Source organism: Schistocerca nitens, chromosome 7 (genome assembly GCF_023898315.1).
Source record: "Schistocerca nitens isolate TAMUIC-IGC-003100 chromosome 7, iqSchNite1.1, whole genome shotgun sequence".
Lineage (NCBI taxonomy): Eukaryota > Metazoa > Arthropoda > Insecta > Orthoptera > Acrididae > Schistocerca > Schistocerca nitens.
Genome location: NC_064620.1, coordinates 295,868,260 through 295,889,329, shown reverse-complemented (window position 1 = coordinate 295,889,329; position 21,070 = coordinate 295,868,260). Strand labels below are relative to the sequence as shown.

Here is a 21,070-nt window from a genome sequence, read left to right as displayed (position 1 = left end):
CACTGTAAGCTCACGTAACAAGTTTTGTTGAATGCTTTTATCGTGTCGTCGTAAAACCCACGGCTTCACCCAGATTATATTAGTTTTTCGTTCCATAGATCCGTGCTGAGGAGATCCTCGTGGATGTGGAACATGTCGATTTTTTTAAAGCTGAAATAACAATACTAATAGTATGAATAAATACAATACACCATTTGTTTCTATTAAAAATTTCGCCAATGGAGTAGAAGGAGTTGGCCAGTAGTAAGTTTTTCAGGCTCCTTTTAAACTGATCTTTATTTCTAACTAAATTTTTTATGTTTCCTGGCAAATTATTGAAGATGAGTGTTCCTGAGTAGTGGACCCCTTTTTGAACTATAGTAAGTGCTTTTAAGTCCTTGTGCAGATCATTTTTGTTCCTGGTATTGTATGTATGAACTGAGTTGTTTGTTGGAAAAAGAGATATATTATTTATGACAAATTTCATTAAGAAGTAAATATACTGAGAGGCAGCAGTTAGTATATCCAGTTCTTTGAAGAGGTTTCTGTAGGATGTCCGTGAATTTACTCCACAAATAATACATATTACACGCTTTTGGACTCTGAAAACTTTTGTTTGACTTCAATATTTACCAAAAATATTATCCCATATGACATTATGGAATGAAAGTAGGCAAAGTATGCAAGCTTTATCATTTTTATGTTGCCTATGTCTGCTAACACTCGAATTGCAAATACAGATTTGTTAAGGCCTTTCTGCAGTTCTGTGGTGTGCTCCTACCAACTGAATTTATTATCAAGTTGTAATCCCAGGACTGTTAAGACTGTCAACCTCGTATGTATGGTTCCATTTTTCCCCCACTTCTTTTCCGCATGTGCACACAATGCAATTGGGGTACGTACAACTGCTGCGGTTAATAACAAGTTGTTGTCAGCCATCTTGAACTTTGACGAAAAATTTGATGACAGTGTAATACCCCTTCTAGCGCTACGTCAAAGATCTTTGTCAAATATACTGGACGGAATATTGGATCACATCTTTGATCAAATCTTTGACAAAGAAATTTGATAATGTAATACCGGCCTAAGTAAAAAAGGATGAGAAAGATAGATAAGGCAACAGCTTGGTTAAGCCTGTGCTCAACAGGTGATGGGAGCAGTCCTACCACAGATCCTTTACAGTATTACAGGGTACCCACTATTCAACAGAGTGCTACCCATAAAATGGAAAAAAAGATGCAACAGAACGAGAGGCAAATATCACTTAAAAGCAATTAAAACAGAGTAAAAGAGAGTCGGAAGAGGCAGCTGACAAAGACCATAGGATCAAGGAGCCCCCAGACCCAGCAAGAAGCATGAAATGCACCAAACCCAATCACCCTGCCCCCAACATGAAGATGGTTAGAACTTTATATCTCAGAAGAAAAACCACATTCACAGAGAAAAAAATGGAGAAACAGTTCAGCTGTTCATGAATCATCCACTAATATTAAAGGCAAAGAATTCAGAAGACCATGTTTAGCATGGAGGGCCAGGAGTGGTGGGCAGCACACCAGGATAAGAGCAACTGTCTACAAGGCTCCACAATCATAGTGTTGACATGGCTCATTACACAAAATAAAACTCTGGGTTAGTCTAGTATGATCAATGTGTAGGTGACACAGGATGAAGGATTCCTTCCAGGAGGAATGGAAGGAGGACTGCCATGCAGCAGCAGACTCTCTGATGGTGCAGAGTTTATTAGTAGGGGCAGTACCCCACCGTATGTTGTCCCGTCTCCAAGTGAGCAGGAGACCATACATTCACCCGCAAATCAGAATCTGGGATCATCAAGTCAAGTGTGGGATGAGCAATCATTTCTTTAACCAAACGGTCAGCTGATTCAGTACCTGTGACACCCATATGACCTAATACCCAGAGAGAGACAACTGAGTGGGCAGTGTGGACTAAGGTCAGAGAGAAAGTCATGACAAAGAATAACAGTGACCGATGGCCTGAAGAATGCTTACTGAGTCACTGTAAATTAAAACATGGTCAAGGGAGGCTTGTTTAATAAAATGTAGAGATCTGTTAATGGCTATCGGCTCTGCCATACAGACACTACACGTTCCCAGCAATGCTGATGATTCTGAGCATAGTGGATTTAAAAGCAAATCCTGTCCTGTCCATGATTTTAGAATCGTCAGTGTAAATGACGGTAGCATCCTGATAACCTTGGAGAACTGAAAGCAACACATGCCAAAAGTCACGGGACAGGCCGCAGCTTTTGGACTATAGAGTTGAGAGCGGTGGAGAGGGGGGGGGGGGGGGGGGGGGGCAGTAGGAGGTGTGAAGAGAGGGAGTGGAACAGAGTTTTATGGGAAGGTTTTGTCATTACATGACTGTTGGAGGGTACCAGACAACTTGGTAGACAAAATTTCTAGTTGGTGTGTGAAATGGCAGTTTGCTCTAAATGTAGAAAACTGCAAGTTAATGGCAGATGAGTAAGAAAAACATTACTGCAATGTTCGACTACAGCACTAGTGATGAATTACTCAATACAGTCATGTCAATTAAATATCTAAGCGTAATGCTGCAAAGCCAAATGAAATGAAGTAAGCACATACGAACAGTAGTAGGGAAGGCAAATGATCAACTTTGGTTCACTTGTAAAGGAGACTACATTGGAAGAATAGTGTGACCCATTCTTGGGTACTGCTTGAGTGTTTGGTATTCCTGACATGTCAGATCAAAGGAAGACAATGAAGAAATTCTGAGGCGGGCTGCTAGATTTGTTACCAGCAGGCTCACTCAACATGTGAGTATTATGGAGAGTCTTTGTGAACTCATGGGAATCCATTGAGGGAATATGAAGTCTGTTTTGCAGATTATTGAGAAAACTTAGAGAATTAGCATCTGATGCTGACTGTAGCTGTCTACTCTACCGAGGTACATTTCGCATAAGGACCATGAAGGCAAGAGATGAGAAATTAGGGCTATTACGGAGGCATACAGATAGTCTTTCTTCCCTCAGTCTACTTTCAAGTCGAAGAGGAAAGGAAATGATTAGCAGTGGTACAGTGTACCCTCTGCTAACACCATACGGTGTGTGAGGAGTATGTATTTAGAAGCAGATATTGATGTAGACTGCACTGTGCTACTGCACTGGTATGTGAATTGTATACTAGTTATCTCTGCAGGAGGACATCATGTGAATACTTAGCAACATTTCTGTCATCTTTATGGGCCCAATCAACCATACAGTTCAGTGCTTACTTTCACTCCTTCCATTATTTATGAAAGTTTTTTAACAATCACACCATAAACATAACTAATAGTTTACATGTAGTGCCAGCAAAGGAAAAACATACATACATACATAAGAAGCCACATTACAGAACATTCGTAATTATGCGCCAATGGTGTTTTGGAGGGAAATGTGGTTGGCATCTCTGCACATGCCTGTGTTTGCTGTGTAACTGCCAGAAGACTCATTGTGGTACGTCTGTTAGTTGTTGTTCAGTGCTGTATTGAGTAGAATGTAGTGTCACACAGTTTGCGAATTTCGAGATGGCAGAGTTAGATGAGCAATGTGTCTGCATTGAATTTTGCATTAAACTCATGAAAACCTCTACAGAGAAACACCAAATGCTGCAGGAAGGCTACGGGAATGAGTGATTAAGTCATACTCTGTATCACAAATGATTCACACAGTCTAAAAATGGCCAGACCAAACTTAAAGATGACCCTCATTCAGGACGCCCATCGATGTCTTCCGATGACACTCATCTCAGGAATGTTAACGACATTGTGTGTGCCAACTGCAGACTGACTGTCTGAGAGACCGTGGAAGAATGGAATATTTCAGTTGGATCATGTCATGAAATCCTGACAGTGCATCTTGGAATGCATTGTGTTGCCCCATTGCCTCATCCTTTGTACTCTCCAGACCTGGCCCCTGTTGATTTTTTTTTTTTTTTAAATTTCCAAAGCTGAAAACCCCGTTGAAAGGATGAAGATTTGCAATGATGGACGACATAAAAGAAAATTCGCTGACAGCACTTGGGGTGATCCAGCAAGATGTTTTATCCAAGACTGCTTCCAGAAGTGGAAACAGTATTAGGAGCAGCGTATCAATTGTGGAGCAGAGTATTTTGAAGGACACCATGCACAACAAGTAAAAAGTAAGTGTAGATAAATTTTGTAGATCATGTTCCAGAATTTTTTGAACAAACCTCGCAATAAATATAAATTTAGTTCTGCTTCTTGTTAGAAAATCAAGAAAACAATTATCTTGATTAAAAACTAACTCTTTTGTGCTTGGGCACATTTCTAGAAAAATACAGGGTGTTTGAAAAAGAACTCCCTAGTTTTATTGTGTCCTGGAATCTGTACAAAGTGACATGCACTATTCTAGCCTGTGGTGCTTGATTCATCAACTCTCCAAGTTTAGCTCCCTTGCAGCTGGCAGGTCTGCTTGACCTTGAGATGGCACCAGTGCTGTTTTTTTCCTCTGTTCCCTCAGTTCAGTCCAGGCATGGATGCAGTGCAGTGCAGAGCAACTGGGCAACAATGTGTACTCCGCAGCGGAAAGCACAGTGTGTTATTTGGCTTGTGAAAACTGAGTCAGTTATAACAGTGCAACCTACAGCAAAAACTGTCATTGGCAAAAGTCTTTCAAGGAAACCAGTAGTGCCTTTAAAGCAAAATCACCAGGTAGACCGAGAACTTCTGAAGATGTTGTTGAACATATCCTTGTTTCGTGTGTTCGGAACCTGAAGAAGTCATTGGCCACACACAGTCTACAATTAGGATTGCCTAAAGGTACTGTGTATGATGTTGTGCATAAAAGACTTAAGTTGAGTGTCTACAAATTGCAACTGTTACATAAAATAAAACCTACTGATAAAGTTGAAAGGTATGAGTTTGCTGTTGACTTTCTACACAGAATTGATGATGATGTCCATTTTTTTAAAAAAAGATTCTCTTTTCTGATGAGGTTAGACCTGAAATGTTGGTGAATATGTGGCGAGAAATGAAATATTGCCTCGAAGTGTGCAGGGCAACAAATGGATCCCACGTTGACGTCTACTATCATTAAACAAAACTTGAAGGCATTCTCTTTCATGATATGTACTCACTGATGTAATTTTTCATTAATTTCCTCATTAAATTTATACTTAAAACTAGCGAGTTCTTTTTCAAACATCCTGTATTCAAACCCTTTTCTTCTAGTATCACTGTCGTACTCAAATACAATTTGTGAAACGCATCATGTTTAGAGTTAAATTTCCAGACAGATTTAAGCAAGCCCTCATTAAAGGAGTGTGGCAGATGTTATGATTTACTGGCTGTAATTGTCTTAAGATTGTAATTGGTTGATGCTCCACACTCCAAAATTGATCTTTTCCAATTAGAGCTCACAAGAGGTCAAAGATAGTACAGGTAAGGATTGCACCAGGAATGATAGGACAGTGAGATATATAATGATGGAATAACAAAAAGCTATATGAAACGTGGATTGAATAGGACAATTAAGAAGAGATGAAGGAGGAAAGGAGACAGAGGAAAAACAAAAAAGAATAAGCAAAAAGGTGGGAGTGGGGGAAGAAAAGATTAAGATGAAAAGGTAATTACAAGAAACATAGTGCAAAATTGATTAAATAATGGAAATCTACTAAACGGAAGGGGGGCTCTGGTTAATAGAGTTTAAGTCCAAAGGTTGGTGAGATGTGAAGATGCACCATATAGCAAGTTCCCTTATCTGGATTTCATGGAAGTAATATGGTAACACATTACTAGCACTGTTAGGAGTATGTGGAGTGTGAAGAGCGTTACAAAAAATCAGGAATGAACTATGTTAGTGCCAAATCTATAATTTTTGACATTTTTGGGGCAATTGGTGACAAACCCGAGGTCATTTAACCCCGAGGTCGGGTTGGGAATAAGAAGATATCACATGTAAAGTGTAACTCTGGAACACTCGATACCCTTTCAACCAAGGTGTGTACAAATATGAAATACACAGAAATACAGTGGAACCAGGACATCATTAGCACTCCTAGACACGGTGGTGTTGGTGGAGGAAGGAGGGGGGGGGGGATGCAGGGGATTATGGTGACATGTTATATGCTATAATAACTCTGGACTGCATGGCGAAATTTCAACCAAACTTAGTACACATAGTAGTGTAATATATAGAGAAAAGTACTGTGGGGTAAGATATCCCTATTTATGGAGAAGGGTTAGGGAAGTAATGACAAGTTATCCAAACTCTGAAATGTCTGGAGCAATGTGCATGTCGCTTCTCAGCAAGAAGTTTAGGCTAACACTCTGAGAAACTCTGACACTATTTTAAGCAAGGTTCATCACACAGCCCTGTCATCTGAAAGAGCATCACCCACACAATGTGCATCTGGTATGGCTAAAGTACATCCTATGAAATATTCCCTGAAATCAAATGATGAAAAGGCAATGTAATTATCTGCAGATCCCATTGTTCCCATCATAGAAAAGTTCAAGAAAGGCAATTAGGAATGTAATATGAAACTCCTTGTCAACACTGACTCAAGCAAAAATAGTGCATATCCTCAGATGCTATGTGGTGTAGATAGAAATTCAAGTAGTAGTAGATAGTAGTTGCAGTAGCATTAATCATAGTATAGTTCACAATAAACTCTAACAGTATTATGTTTAATGATTTGGACGCTTTATGTGAGGAGCATTGTGATTTCTCAAAAACTAAATGGGTCGTGCACAAAACTCTGAAGCACAACACAGTTAACACTTCATGCCATTCTTCTTTTTTTCTGGGACGGACACATGCCTTTTGCTACGGATTAAAGGGGAACACTATTGTTTACAGGCATCATGTGTTGTGATAACAGCTACAGTTAGTCGATGGGTGACATCGATGGTTGTAACTAAGAAGTCTAATGGTACACTACAGAGCTGTGATGCTTAAAAAACCCCTATCAACAATTTAATGTAGATGATTATAAGACTGTATGAGTGTAAGAGCTACTTGCTAAGTTATCGGTGGGCCAGTTCTATTCTATGATGATTTAGCAGATGCTTACCTGCATTTATTCTTAGATGTAAAATCAAAGAATTTTACAGTCAACAATATACATTTCAGGCTGTATCAGTATAAAATATTACCCCTTGCAGTTGCAAAATCTGCAACAATTTTTCAAAACTACTTGTAAAAGTTTATGCACGGAGGAACATATGTCGCAAATTTATCTAGATGACATAAAAGTCATTGAGTCTACACAAGAGCAACACTTCAACAACTTAAAACAGATAAAATTAGAAGTAGTGGGATCAAATACAAGTTAAATAAATATAACTTTTTCTCAAATGCAACATCAGTATCTTGATCATGTGGTGAACAAAGATGGTTTCGGGCCCCACATCAAAGCAAATGACAATCTCCCTGCACACAAAGATTTGAAGGAGCTGCAGTTGCATACAGCAAATTATTTCAGCAAATCTATACTGAACTCTTCGGAAATATATCACCATTTCAACTATCTTCACAAAAGGGGCATCTAATGTCACTGGTATGCCATGAGTAAAGAAGTACTATTAAAGCTAAAAACGTGTTTTAAGTCTACTCTCAGTCAGGTCACATTTATATCATGCATACAGTTTACACCTGGCAATAGATGCTTTACATAGAGAGACACCATGCTATCACATAAGTCACATGATGGCATGGCACAGTCAACTGCTTATAAGCCCAAAACATTAAAAGCAGCACATATGTTTACAGTAAAACAGAGAAGGAGACACTGCTTCCTTTATTATGATACCAAGAAATTCCACGTCTTCCTACACACCATCTTATCATGGCCCACAAGCCACTAATTGAATTCTTTGGCCCCTTAGCAAATGATTACAGTAATGGACACTGTTTCTGAACAACTGCAATTATAAGACACACTACCATTCCATTGTTCAACATGTCAGTGACCCAAAGCATATACCAATGGCTTCTAATTATGAGTGAGGTAAACAAGAGAGACTTTATTTCCAGCTCGATGAAATTATTAGGGGCACAATGAAAAATTACCTGTCACAGTCCAGGAAGTGGCTAGACTCACGCATCAGGATCTCACATTCCACTGGATAGCATGCCATGCTTATCTTGGCTGATCAGAGCAACTGCCCCCCTCCCCCCTTGTTTTTGGGGTCATTAGTCTTCTGACTAGTTTGATGCAGCCCACCACGAATTCCTCTCCTATGCCACCAACCTCTTCATCTCAGAGTAGCACTTGCAAACTACATCCTCAATTATTTGCTGAATGTATTCCAATCTCTGTCTTCCTCTACATTTTTTTGCCCTCTATAGCTCCCTCTAGTACCATGGAAGTCATTCCCTCATGTCTTAACAGATGTCCTATCATCCTGTCCCTTCTCTTTATCAGTGTTTTCCACATATTCCTTTCCTCTCCGATTCAGCACGGAAACTCCTCATTCCTTACCTTATCAGACCACCTAATTTTCAACATTTGTCTGTAGCACCACATCTCAAACACTTCGACTCTTTTCTGTTCTGGTTTGCCCACAGTCCATGTTTCACTACCATACAATGCTGTACTCCAGATGTACATCCTCAGAAATTTCTTCCTCAAGTTAAGCCCTATGTTTGATACTAGTAGACTTCTCTTGGCCAAGAATGCCCTTTTTGCCATTGCTAATCTGCTTTTGATGTCCTCCTTACTCCATCCGTCACTGGTTATTTTACTGCCTAGATAGCAGAATTCCTTACCTTCATCTACTTCGTGACCATCAATCCTGATGTTAAGTTTCTCACTGTCATCATTTTTGCTACTTCTCATTACTTTAATCTTTCTTTGATTTACTCTCAATCCATATTCTATACTCATTGGATTGTCCATTCCGTTCAGCAGATCATTTAATTCTTCTTCACTTTCACTCGGGACAGCAATGTCATCAGTGAATCATATCACTGATATCCTTTCACTTTGAATTTTAATTCCACTCCTAAATCTTTCTTTTATTTCCATCATTGTTTCTTGGATACACAGATTGAATAGTAGGGGTGAGAGACTACATTCCTGTCTTACACCCTTTTTAATCTGAGCACTTTGTTCTTGGTCGATCACTCTTATTAATCCCTCTTTGGTCTTACACATATTGTATATTACCCATCTCTCCCTATAGCTTTCCACTATTTTTCCCAGAATTTCAAACATCTTGCACCATTTTACACTCTCAAATGCTTTTTCCAGGTCAACAAATCCTACCAACGTGTCTTGATTTTTCTTTAGTCGTGCTTCTATTATCAACCGCAACGTCAGAACTGCCTCTCTTGTGCTTTTACCTTTTCTAAAGCCAAACCTATCATCATCTAGCACATCCTCAATTTTCTTTTCCATTCTTCTGTATATTATTCTTGTCGGCAATTTGGATGCATGAGCTGTTAAGCTGACTGTGCGATAATTCTTGCCCTTGTCAGCCCTTGCAGTCTTCAGAATTTTGTGGATGATATTTTTCCAAAGTCAGATGGTATGTCATCAGACTCATACATTCAAAACACAAACGTGAAAAGTCGTTTCATTGCCACTTCCCTCAATGATTTTATAAATTCTGATGGCATGTTATCGATCCCTTCTGCCTTATTTGATCTTAAGTCCTCCAGAGCTCTTTTAAATTCTCCTTGACTCCTGTTTCTTCTTCTATCACATCAGACAAATCTTCCCCCTCATAGAGGCTTTCAATGAATTCTTTCCACCTATCCGCTCTCTCCTCTGCATTTAACAGTGGAATTCCTGTTGTACTCTTAATGTTACCATCCTTGCTTTTAATGTCACCGAAGGTTGTTTTGACTTTCCTGTATGCTGAATCTGTCCTTCTGACAATCATTTCTTTTTCGATTTCTTCACATTTTTCACACAGCCATTTCACCTTGGTTTCCCTGCACTTCCTATTTATTTCATTCCTCAATGACTTGCATTTCTGTATTCCTAAATTTTCCTGAACATTTTTGTACTTCCTTCTTTCATCAGTCAGCTGAAGTATTTCTTCTGTTAGCCATGGTTTCTTTACTGTTACCTTTTTTGTACCCACGTTTTTCTCTCCAGCTTCTGTGACTGCCCTTTTTAGAGATGTCCATTCCTGTCCAACTGTACTGCCTACTGGACTATCGCTTACTGCTACATTTATAGCCTTAGAGAACTTCAAGGGTATCTCATCTATCCTTAGTACTTCCATATCCCACTTCTTTGCATATTAATTCCTCCTGACTAATGTCTTCAAACTTCAGCCTACTCTTCATCATTACCATATTGCAATCTGAGTCTATATCTTCTCCTGTGTACGCCTTCCCTCCGCTACTGTAATGGAACTATGTCTCGATACACCAAATTCAACATTAATCAGGATATAGTTTTACTGACCACAGGAGAGTCAAAGCGTCGAGTTCTGATCTAAACTATGTTGCAGCCTCTCATCCTCAGACTATGTCCTGAGAAACATTGTCATACATCTAGGATGTATGCATTGGCCAGGTGTTACATATTTTGGTTGAGTATTGATGTGGAAGTCAAACTTCTGGTCTGAGTCTACCAAGCATGCATAAAACCAGTCACATCCAATGCAAAAATTTCTTCCACTGGTTTTCACACAATCATCCATGGGACCAAGCATACATCGACTTTGAAGGAAGAAAGAAAGAAAGACAGGGTTCAACGTCCCATCAATATCAAGGTCATTACAGATGGAGCACAAGCTCAGATTGTATCAAGGATAGGGAAGGAAATCGGCAGTACACTTTCAATAGAACCATCCAGCAGTAGCCTGAAGCAATTTAGGAAAATCACGGAAAACCTAAATCTGGATGGCTGGACATGGTTTTTGACCATCATCCTCCCAAATGTGCATCAAGTGTGATAACCACTGTGTCACCTCACTCAGTACGTTGACTTTGAGGGTCTTTGAAAGAGACTATCTGGTTACTTTTCATGGACACCCTCAGTAATTTCCCAGACATTGCCCAGGTGTTATCAATGACATGAGCACTTACAATCCGTGCAATAGTGATTATCTTCAGCACTGATGGGCACTACACATCACTGTATCCAACAACAGTCTACATTTCAGGTCAGTTGAGATCTGTTCTTTCTGCCAAAGGAACGATATATCATATCTGACCAGCACTCAGTTTTATTCTGCACTAAACACTGAAGATAGAGGTTGATCAATACGATCAAGGCACAAATGGACAAACTAATGACAGTGACCTCTGAGGAAAGTCAGACCTATTTTCTCGTATCATCCAGATTGACTCCTGTACACAGCTGTGGCCAGCAGTGATGATGCATGGGGGTCAATTAAAGTTTGCAGTACCATCCATCTGCTTTGATTCCCAATGTAACTGTGCTGTGAGGCGACACAGTGGCACAGCATATTTGAAATGGTTTATGTTTCCAGGGGGTGTTGGAGTATGCAATTGCATTCTCTGGTGTTGGATAATTATGTTTCTAGATTGTTTGTGAGTGATAGTGATCCACTATACTGCTTTTGTGCTATTTGTAAGAATAATATTGGAAGTGTTGTGGCAGTTTGTTAGTCGGTTATTTTAATGCTGGCAGTTACGGGAATAGATTTGTTTTTGGGTTTGGTTCAAATGGCTCTGAGCACTATGGGACTTAACTTCTGAGGTCATCAGTCCCCTAGACTTAGAACTACTTAAACCTAACTAACCTAAGGGCATCACACACATCCATGCCCGAGGCAGGATTTGAACCTGCGACCGTAGCGGTCGCACAGTTTTTGAGTTTGGAATTACTAATGCAGTGTGCTCTTTATGGCCAGAGATTTAATTTTATGTTTTGTTTGTTGTTAGCTATGGGTATGACAATGAAGTTCAGGAGTAGGACAGTGCATGTAGCAATGGGAGATGACATGTTGAATATGATTAAATTCCTACAGTTGTTCAGTCACTTTTGTGGAGCTGCTGCATCTCAGACCAGGGATCAGTATATGTGGCATTGTCAACAAGACACGTGTGGTTTCTGGTTCGAGAATTCTATGGTGGCCATTCAAGAAATTGTGTTGATGATGTATTATTTTAGCTGTCACGCATGAGACAGATGACAGCGCCGTAATTGTGTTGGGAAGAATGGCTGGCATTTATGGTTTTTGTTTCTCTCTCTCTCTCTCTCTCTCTCTCTCTCTCTCTCTCTCTCTCTCTCTGTGTGTGTGTGTGTGTGTGTGTGTGTGTGTGTGTGTGTGTGTGTGTGTGTTGGGTGGTGGAAAGAGGGGGGAGGGACACAACCTAGGTAGTGTCAGCTCCACTTGGTTGATCACTGTAGTGTGTATTCTTATATTGTGTTGTTCACTGTAGGTAATTATTTGGACTGTGACTGGAAGATTTGAGAAGTTTCTTTTATCTACATTAAGGAGGTTACATTTTCGATATTAGATACGAGTGAGCTTCGATGGTGTGGATGCCCGGACTTCATTTTAGCTGTATAGGTCAGGTGAAGTGTTTGATACTGGCTTTGTCAAGTTGTGTGCCGTTATGTGGCATAGTGGATCTTTTTTGAGCTATACACGGTGTCCCAGGAGGAATGGTCAATATTCAGGGATATAACAGCAATGATCACTCAAAGCAAGAAAGTCTAGTAAAATGGGCTCTATAATGCATGTCTTAAGAGGTATGAGCACTTCTTCGATACTGTGAAAAAAATCTTTTCTACTGCAAGCTCTTTGCTTTCTATATTTTGGGAGGAGGTAGTATGGATCAAAACAAGAAACAATCGTCTAGTAAACAGGGGCTCTAAAATGCATACCTTCCAAGCTATGAGCACTTGTTCAATAGAAGAGATGTGTTTCAAGCAGTGAAGATGAACACTGCTCAGAGCTGTTATGGTATGCATTTTACAGCCCATATTTGCTAGACCTTTTTGCTTCTAATGATCATTCTTGTCATATGCCTGAATACTGACAATTCCTCCTGGGGCATCTGGTATTTCCAGTACCAGGTGTTATCGTGGACTTTCTTTAAGCAATATAACTCAAGTAAAATTCAAATACCAGTTTCTTAAGGTACCTTTATTGGTGTTTTGTCACTGTTGAGGAATTTGTTTGCTTGATTCATGTGTATTTGTTTTGTTATGACTTAATTATTATGGTTGTCATATATTTAGTTTGTCTCCAACTGAAACCCCATAATTCCTGTGGTTGTCAGATTAGCTTCATGTAATTTCTGCAATTAAAATTTTTTTATATTACTTGTGTCTGTTCTTGTGTGTAAAGTGTGGCATCATGGTTGCCATATTGCATCAGTTTAAAATTAATGTCCACCACCTTGATGATATCATGGGTCAAACCCAAAGGATAGTACCATAATCCCAAAGTGAGTTACCCTTTTTGATCTCCTACACCTTAATCAGTGAGCCCAATTTTCAAGCAACACAAATTATGGGCTCGTTAGCCTGGGCTCTCATATACAGTCATATAGTTATGTGAAATTAAGGATTCATCACAGATCATATGTAGCATTGTTCATTTTATGTAGTAATCAAACAAAAGCACCTCCTGTGACAGTGCGATTAGCTCCAACTGAAGAAGTTGGATGCTCTTATGTGCTCGATATGATATCATGAGGATCCAAGCAACCATCCGAGACTGTGATTGCAGATAGCTATGTCTCTCAGAGCTGCCCCATTTCTTGACCGCAACCTCCAAGAATTCAACATACTACCCACCAAAGTTCCTCTCCTCAAGTTGTCGTGAGGTACGGGTATGACCTCCAATATAGGCGATAACTATGAGGTTCCCCTGGAGGTTGTACCACTGTCCTCACTAATTGAAGTGCAACCCCTGCCAGCAGAAGAAGTCCCTGAGGTGACAATGATGGGAATGACACTCTTTGAAACATCAGATGATTTCAATAACTCAACCAGCTCAACTTACTGGGAAAGACAACAAGATTTTTGTTCTGTTCAGTCGAATTGATTCAGTCTCACATTACTTGCAGTCATAGCATTTTTTCTCTACAAGCATTTTTGACTATTTACTTAGCATCAATCTTGTGTTACACACACACACACACACACACACACACACACACACACACACACACACACACACACACCGGCAACTTGCCTTACTTTGTGTCAGGCTACGACATTTAAGAATCTATTGAATTTGGTGTTGCTAGGGTCATTGATGAGAACCATTGTGACAAGTGACTCAAGTGACTGACAGATCATCAAGTTCTTACATATGAAGTCACGCAGCGAACACAGTCTGCGATGATGTAGCAATTGCCAGTGGTGGGTCTGCAGTAAGATACGGAGGTATGTGGGTGCATGGGGACAGTATTTATACTGGGAATGATTACAAAGGTAGCAACCTTGAGACAGGACTAATAGTCTGGGAATGTTACATAGTTTCCCTAGGTGTAAAATTTTCCGGTTTCCCAACCAAATTTTGAAAAAGAAAACAAATTGAAAATTAAGTCTCAAAATTGTCAAGGAATCCTAGATATTACAAGCCAAGTTTGACACAGGACCCTTTTCAGTTGCTTCCATGATGGATGGACTAGAGCGTGACCACTTGCAAGACCATTCTTGCAAGGAAAAGGCACAAATTCAGAGGACAACTGTACTCGTTGCCAACAACAAACCCAATAAGGTTTGTGAGTCCACAGACAGAACACGTAACTTGAGTAAGGTATGACTGAAAATGAAAGACCTTTCACTAAAACCAAAAATAACAGAAAAACTAACTTCATGAACATAGGTGGAAAAAACTTCACAAGAAAGAAACAACATTTCCACGCTTAGAAGTTCAAAAAGTCTTAGCTTGAAGAAGTATTTTCACAATCACAGTCCTATGTGAAACAACGCTAATGCTGAGTCCATACTGTCCAGATTATGACATTATTTTTGAAAAGCTGCGGTTCTCCAAATGAAAATTTTTTCTAAGATATTCTAAAGTTCTGTACAAAGCATTATTTTGTTAATGCATTTTGCTTGTGTGTGTGTGTGTGTGTGTGTGTGTGTGTGTGTGTGCGCGCGCGCGCCTGGATCCACACCTACACTTAAGAAAGCTATCCCCTTGGCAGAGTGGTACTGTGTTACAAGAGGGGTGCCTGAGTATTTTTAGGGAAGCAGATAAAGTGAAATCTTTGATACAGTTTTGCCAACTCACAACCAAACTGTTGCCTATGAGGCTAGCTTATACCTCTAGCTACTCAACAGATCAGTATTCCACCATAATCAAGATTTTGTATTTATATTGTTGGTCCCACCTCCCAATGAACCATGAACCTTGCTGTTGGGGGGTGGGGAGAGAGTCTTGTGTGTCTCTGCGATACAGATAGCCGTATTGTAGGTGCAACCACAACGGAGAGGTATCTGTTGAGAGGCCAGACAAATGTGTGGCTCCTGAAGAAGGGCCGCAGCCCTTTCAGTAGTTGCAGGGGCAACAATCTGGATGATTGACTGATCTGGCCTTGTAACATTAACCAAAACAGCCTTGCTGTGCTGGTGCTGCAAATGGCTGGAAGCAAGGGGAACTACAGCCATAATTTTTCCCAAGGGCTTGCAGCTCTACTGTATGGCTAAATGATGATGGCATCCTCTCGGGTAAAATATTCCAGAGGTAAAATAGTCCCGATTCGGATCTGTGGGTTGGGTGTACTCAGGGGGACGTCGTTATCAGGAGGAACAAAACTGGCGTTCTATGGATCGGAGCGTGGTATGTCAGATTCCTTAATTGGGCAGTAGTTTAGAAAATTTAAAAAGGAAAATGGACAGGTTAAAGTGAGATATAGTGGGAATTAGTGAAGTTTGGTGGCATGAGAAGCAGGATTTCTGGTCAAGTGAATACAGGGTTATAAATACAAACTCAAATAGAGGTAATGCAGGAGTAAAAAAATAGGAACTCAGATAATCTACTATGAACAGCATAGTGAACACATTACTGCACCCAAGATAGACATGAAGTCCACACCCACCACAGTAGTATAAGTTTATCTGCCAACTAGCTCCGCAAATGAGAAGGAGATTGAGGAAATACATGATGAGATAAAAGAAATTATTTATATGGTTAAGGGAGGCAAAAATTTAATAGTCATGGGGGACCAGAATTTGATAGTAGGAAAAGGAAGAGAAGGAAAGTAGTAGGTGAATATGGATGGGGGGAAAGGAAAGAAAGAGGAAGTCGCCAGGTAGAAATAAGCACAGATTGTAGTTTAATAATAACTAACACTTGGTTTAAGAATCATGAAACAAGGTTGTATATGTGCAAGACACCTGGAGACACTGGAAAGTTTCAGATTGATTATATAATGATAAGACAGAGATTTTGGAATCAGGTTTTAAATAGTAAGACATTTCCAGGGGCAAATGTGGGCCCTGACTACAGCTTCTTGATTATGAAGTGCAGATTAAAACAGAAGAAACAGCAAAAAGGCATGATTCTAAGGAGATTGGATGTGGATAAACTGGAAGAACCAGAGGTTATAGAGGGTTTCAGAAGGAGAATTAGTGAACTACTGACTAGAATAGGGAAGTATAAGAAGAATGGGTAGCTTTGGGAGATGCAATAATGAATGTAGAAGAGGATCAAGTAGGTAAAAAGATGAGGGCTAGTAGAAATCATTGGGTAACACAAGAGATATTGAATTTAATCAATGAAAGGAGAAAATATAAAAATGCAATAATTGAGACAGGTGAAAGGGAATACAAACATCTAAAAAGTGAGATCAATAGTTAAGCACAAAATTGCTAAGCAGGAATGGCTGGTGGACAAATGTAAGGATGTAGAAGCATACATCACTAGTGGTAAGATGGATGCTGTCTAAAGGAAAATTAAAGAGACCTTTGGAGTAAAGAGAACTTCCTTGTATGAATACCATGAGCTCAGATGGAAAACCAGTCCTAAGCAGAGAAGGGAAAAGACAAAAGCAGGAAGGAGTACATAGAAGGTCTATACAAGGAGATGAACTTGAGAGCAATATTATGGAAATGAAAAAGGATGTAGATGCAGATGAGAAGGGAGATAATGCATGAAGAATGTGAAAAGTACTGAAAGACTTAAGCCGAAACAAGATCGTGGGCATAGACAAAATTCCGTTAGAGCTACTGATAGCCTTGGGAGAGCCAGCCATGACAAAACTCTTCCATCTGGTGAGCAAGATATATGAGGCAGGTGAAATAGCCTCAGACTTCAAGAAGAATATAATAATTCCAATTCCTAAGAAAACAAGTGCTAACAGATGAGAAAATGACTGAACTATCAGTTTAATAAATCACAGTTGCAAAATACTAACACGTTGCAGACGAATGGAAAAACTTGTAGAAGCTGACCTCGGAGAAGATCAGTTTGGATTCCGTAGAAATATAGGAACACACGAGGCATTACGGACCCCATGACGTATCTTAGAAGATAGGTTAAGGAAGGCAAACCTACATTTCTAGCATTTGTAAGCTTAGAGAAAGCTTTCGACAATGTTGATCAAAACTCTCTCTTTCAAATCCTGAAGATGGCAGGGGTAAAATACAGGAAGTGAAAGGCTACATACAATTTGTACAGAAACCAGATGGCAGTTACAAGAGTTGAGGGGCATGGAAGGGAAGCAGTGATAGAGAAGGTAGTGAGACATGGTTGTAGCCTATCCTCGATGTTATTCAATCTGTATATTGAGCAAGCAGTAAAGGAAACAAAAGAAAAATTTGGAGTAGAAATTGAAATCTACGGAGAAGAAATAAAAACTTTGTAGTTTGCCGATGACATTGTAATCCTGTCAGAGACAGCAAAGGATCTGGAAGAGCAGCTGAGCAGAACAGACGGTGTCTTGAAAAGAGGATATAAGATGAACATCAACAAAAGCAAAACGAGGATAATGGAACGTAGTCGACTTAAATGAGGTGATGCTGAGGGAATTACGTTAGGAAATGAGATGCTTAAATAAGTAGATGAGTTTAACCATCTGGGAAGCAAGATAATGATGATTGAAGTAGGGAAGATATAAAATGTAGACCACCAATGGCAAGAAAAGCGTTTTTGAAGAAGAGAAATTTGTAAACATCGGGTACAGATTTAAGTGTCAAGAAGTCCTATCTGAAAGTATTTGTATGGAGTGTAGCCTTGTATGAAAGTGAAACACAACAATAAACAGTTTAAACAAGAAGAGAATAGAAGCTTTTGAAATGTGGTGCTACAGAAGAATGATCAACATTAGGTGGGTAGATCACTTAACTAACAAGGAGGTACTGAATAGAATTGGGGAGAAGAGGAATTTGTGGCACAGCTTTACTAGAAGAAGGGATTGGTTGGCAGGACAAATTTTCAGGCATAAAGAAATCACAAATTTAGCACTGGAGGGAAGCGTCAGGGGTTAAAATCATAGAGGGAGGCCAACCGATTAATACAGTAAGCATATTCAGAAGGATGTAGGTTGCAGTAGTTACTCGGAGATGAAGAGGCTTGCACAGGATAGAGTAGCACAGAGAGTTGCATCAAACCAGTCTTTGGACTGAAGACAACAACATTGTTGGTTTCACCAAGTCACAACCAAATTGTTGCCTTTCATCCTAAACTGCAGTATACTACATACAATGCTGTAACCACAACCTAAATTTCAAAAAGGTATGTAAAACAAAAGAAAGGTATTATTGCTATGTTCTGTTCTTTCCCTTCTGGAAATCATTGGGGAATTCAATATTCAGAGATCCACAGGGTCAAGACTGTGCTGAGAATACCAAATTTCACGCATTATCTCTCACCACAGACTACGCAGTGGCCAATGGCCTTCACTTAATGACCAAGAGCAGTCGTATTTGCATACAGTTGTCAGTGCTAACAGACAAGCAACCCTGCATGCAATAATTACGGAAATCAATGTGGGACATACGATGAACAAATCTGTTATTACAACTCAGCTAAGTTTTGTGGTAATGCGCTATGGCCGCAGATGAAGGACATTAAGTCCTTTAGTAAGAGCATTGACATCACCTGCCGCACTTCTCCTGGACTTGTGACCATATTAGTTGGACCCTTGATGACTGGAAAACGACAGCCTGGTCAGTTGAGTCCTGGTTTCAGTTGGTAAGAACTGACTGTGACAAAGACACCACAGACGCCATTTATTTATTTAATCATATGGCTAGATCCCCCCATTGGACAGACCAATCACTGGGTGCTGGTCTTTCAATCTGACGCCACTTTGGCGGCCCGCAGTCGATGAGGATGATGACAAGGACAGCACAACACCCAGTCCCTGGGTGGAGAAAATTATCCGACCCAGCCGGGAATCAAAAATGGGCCCAGAGGATTGACAATCCGTCACATCTACCATTCAGCTTCCGGGGGCCGACACGAAACCACTGTGAACAAGACACTCTCCAAGCTAGTGGTGGCCTCCATAATAGTACAAACCGGTTTACATGGAATGGATGGGTCCTCTGGTCCACCTGAATTAATAATTAACTAGAAATTGTTACGTTCAGTGGTTGGTGATTATTTGCAGCCATTTGTGGACATCATAGTTCCCAAATAACAATGGCAGTTTTATGGATGACAATGTGCCATGTCGCTGCACCATAATCATGGTTTGAAGCACATTCTAGAAAATTTGAGTTAATGATTTACCAACCAGTTCACTTATGGGACATAATCGGGAAGTCAGATCTTACACAAAATGGGGCAGTATTTCTGTAAGAGTACCAGTGACATGTTGAGTCCATGCCATGTTAAGTTTCTGCACTACGCCAGGCAAAAGTAGGTCCGACACAATGTTGGGAGGTATCCCGTGACTTTCGTCACATCAGTGTACAACAGATAATGACATATGGCAAATAAGTCAACAATAACAAACATGCCTACAGAATATACATAAATGATCTGTTCCAAATGAATAGCATAAACCAAATAAACAGCTGCTACAACAATTTATTTTCAGTAACCTACCAGAAGCAAGTTTTCTAGAATCCCTCCCTACATCTGGTTACAGTTGGCAGATTTGTGTTTGATGGATCAATTAAAAGCAGAAAAGCCTGCTACTGCAAATGAGTAAGTCTTATTAGTAATTGCATCAGATACAGATATCGCTAAACATACAATATCGGACGACAAGTATTGTTGACAATAGGATTCTTGGAACCATGACGAGTGTAAATGAAGGAATGCATAATGAATGAATAACAGATAGAAATGTATTACCCACATGACGATTTCTGTGGGTAAACAGTCAAATATAAATAAACAAAACAACCAGCTGGAAAATTTATACAAGTTTGGGCTTGAATATTATGTTTATTCACGACACCAGCATAAGACAGCCTTATTTTTAGTACTTATCGATATTAACGTACCTTGATATTATAGTTAACTCGATTGAAGACACCTAAATTCATATGGAAATGTTTATGCTGAAGTATGTAGCTGAAACTGAATAAATATTTATTTCCTTGTGTTGATGTTAACTTTTTACTTAGTAAACATCGTTAAAGGCACGAGGTATGAACTGTGTTGAATGATGTCCATCGTCCACAATACGTGCTTCAGTAATTACGTGCGTCACTACATCACCCAGGTTTTAAAACATAAACTCTAAATTTGACAGGAGTCGAAGTCTGCAAAACAATCATACATCCAAAGCTTATATCCATCCACTTGAAAATAAAAACCTATAACTCCACTGCAAAGATCTTCAGAAAGACATGATAGCTGGCGCCAGTTTTAATTACAACAAGCGCTCAATTCATTATTTTGAACGATGAAAAATGTGCTCGTTCATAGCCAGTATAAGCACAAATAGAATATTTACTTTTTCTTGAAAGCAGTAGATGAAGAAACAGAATAAAGGAAGTCAACCAGGAAATTGAAACTTTCAGCTCACGACAAGAGACTGTGAAGGTACACTTAGACCTATACGCCTTGGACCTTTTCGCCGTGTGCCTGTGCTTGCCTCACACACAAGCAGAGCGAAGCATGGAAGTGTATATCTCTTTTTCAACATGTGCGCACCAGTGATCACAGTCACACCTCCCTGAGTGTTCACACTGGACAATTGGCCGACTGCTTGCAGAAGGGTAAAACCGATTTTCCGATTGTACCGCCTTTA

General features: G+C 39.8%; 1 protein-coding gene across 6 annotated transcripts in view; it reads right to left on the bottom strand.

Moving 5' to 3' along the window:
• The window catches only part of LOC126194626 (ral GTPase-activating protein subunit beta), a 425,832-nt gene extending 405,246 nt beyond the window's left edge, over positions 1-20,586 (bottom strand). For all 6 annotated transcript variants that reach the window (XM_049932779.1, XM_049932783.1, XM_049932785.1 and 3 more), the window contains exon 1: positions 20,319-20,586. In XM_049932779.1, coding sequence (XP_049788736.1) covers positions 20,319-20,360 — 42 coding nt within the window. In that variant the 5' untranslated portion in view covers positions 20,361-20,586. The remainder of the gene's footprint in view (positions 1-20,318) is intronic.
• Positions 20,587-21,070: the final 484 nt, after the last annotated feature.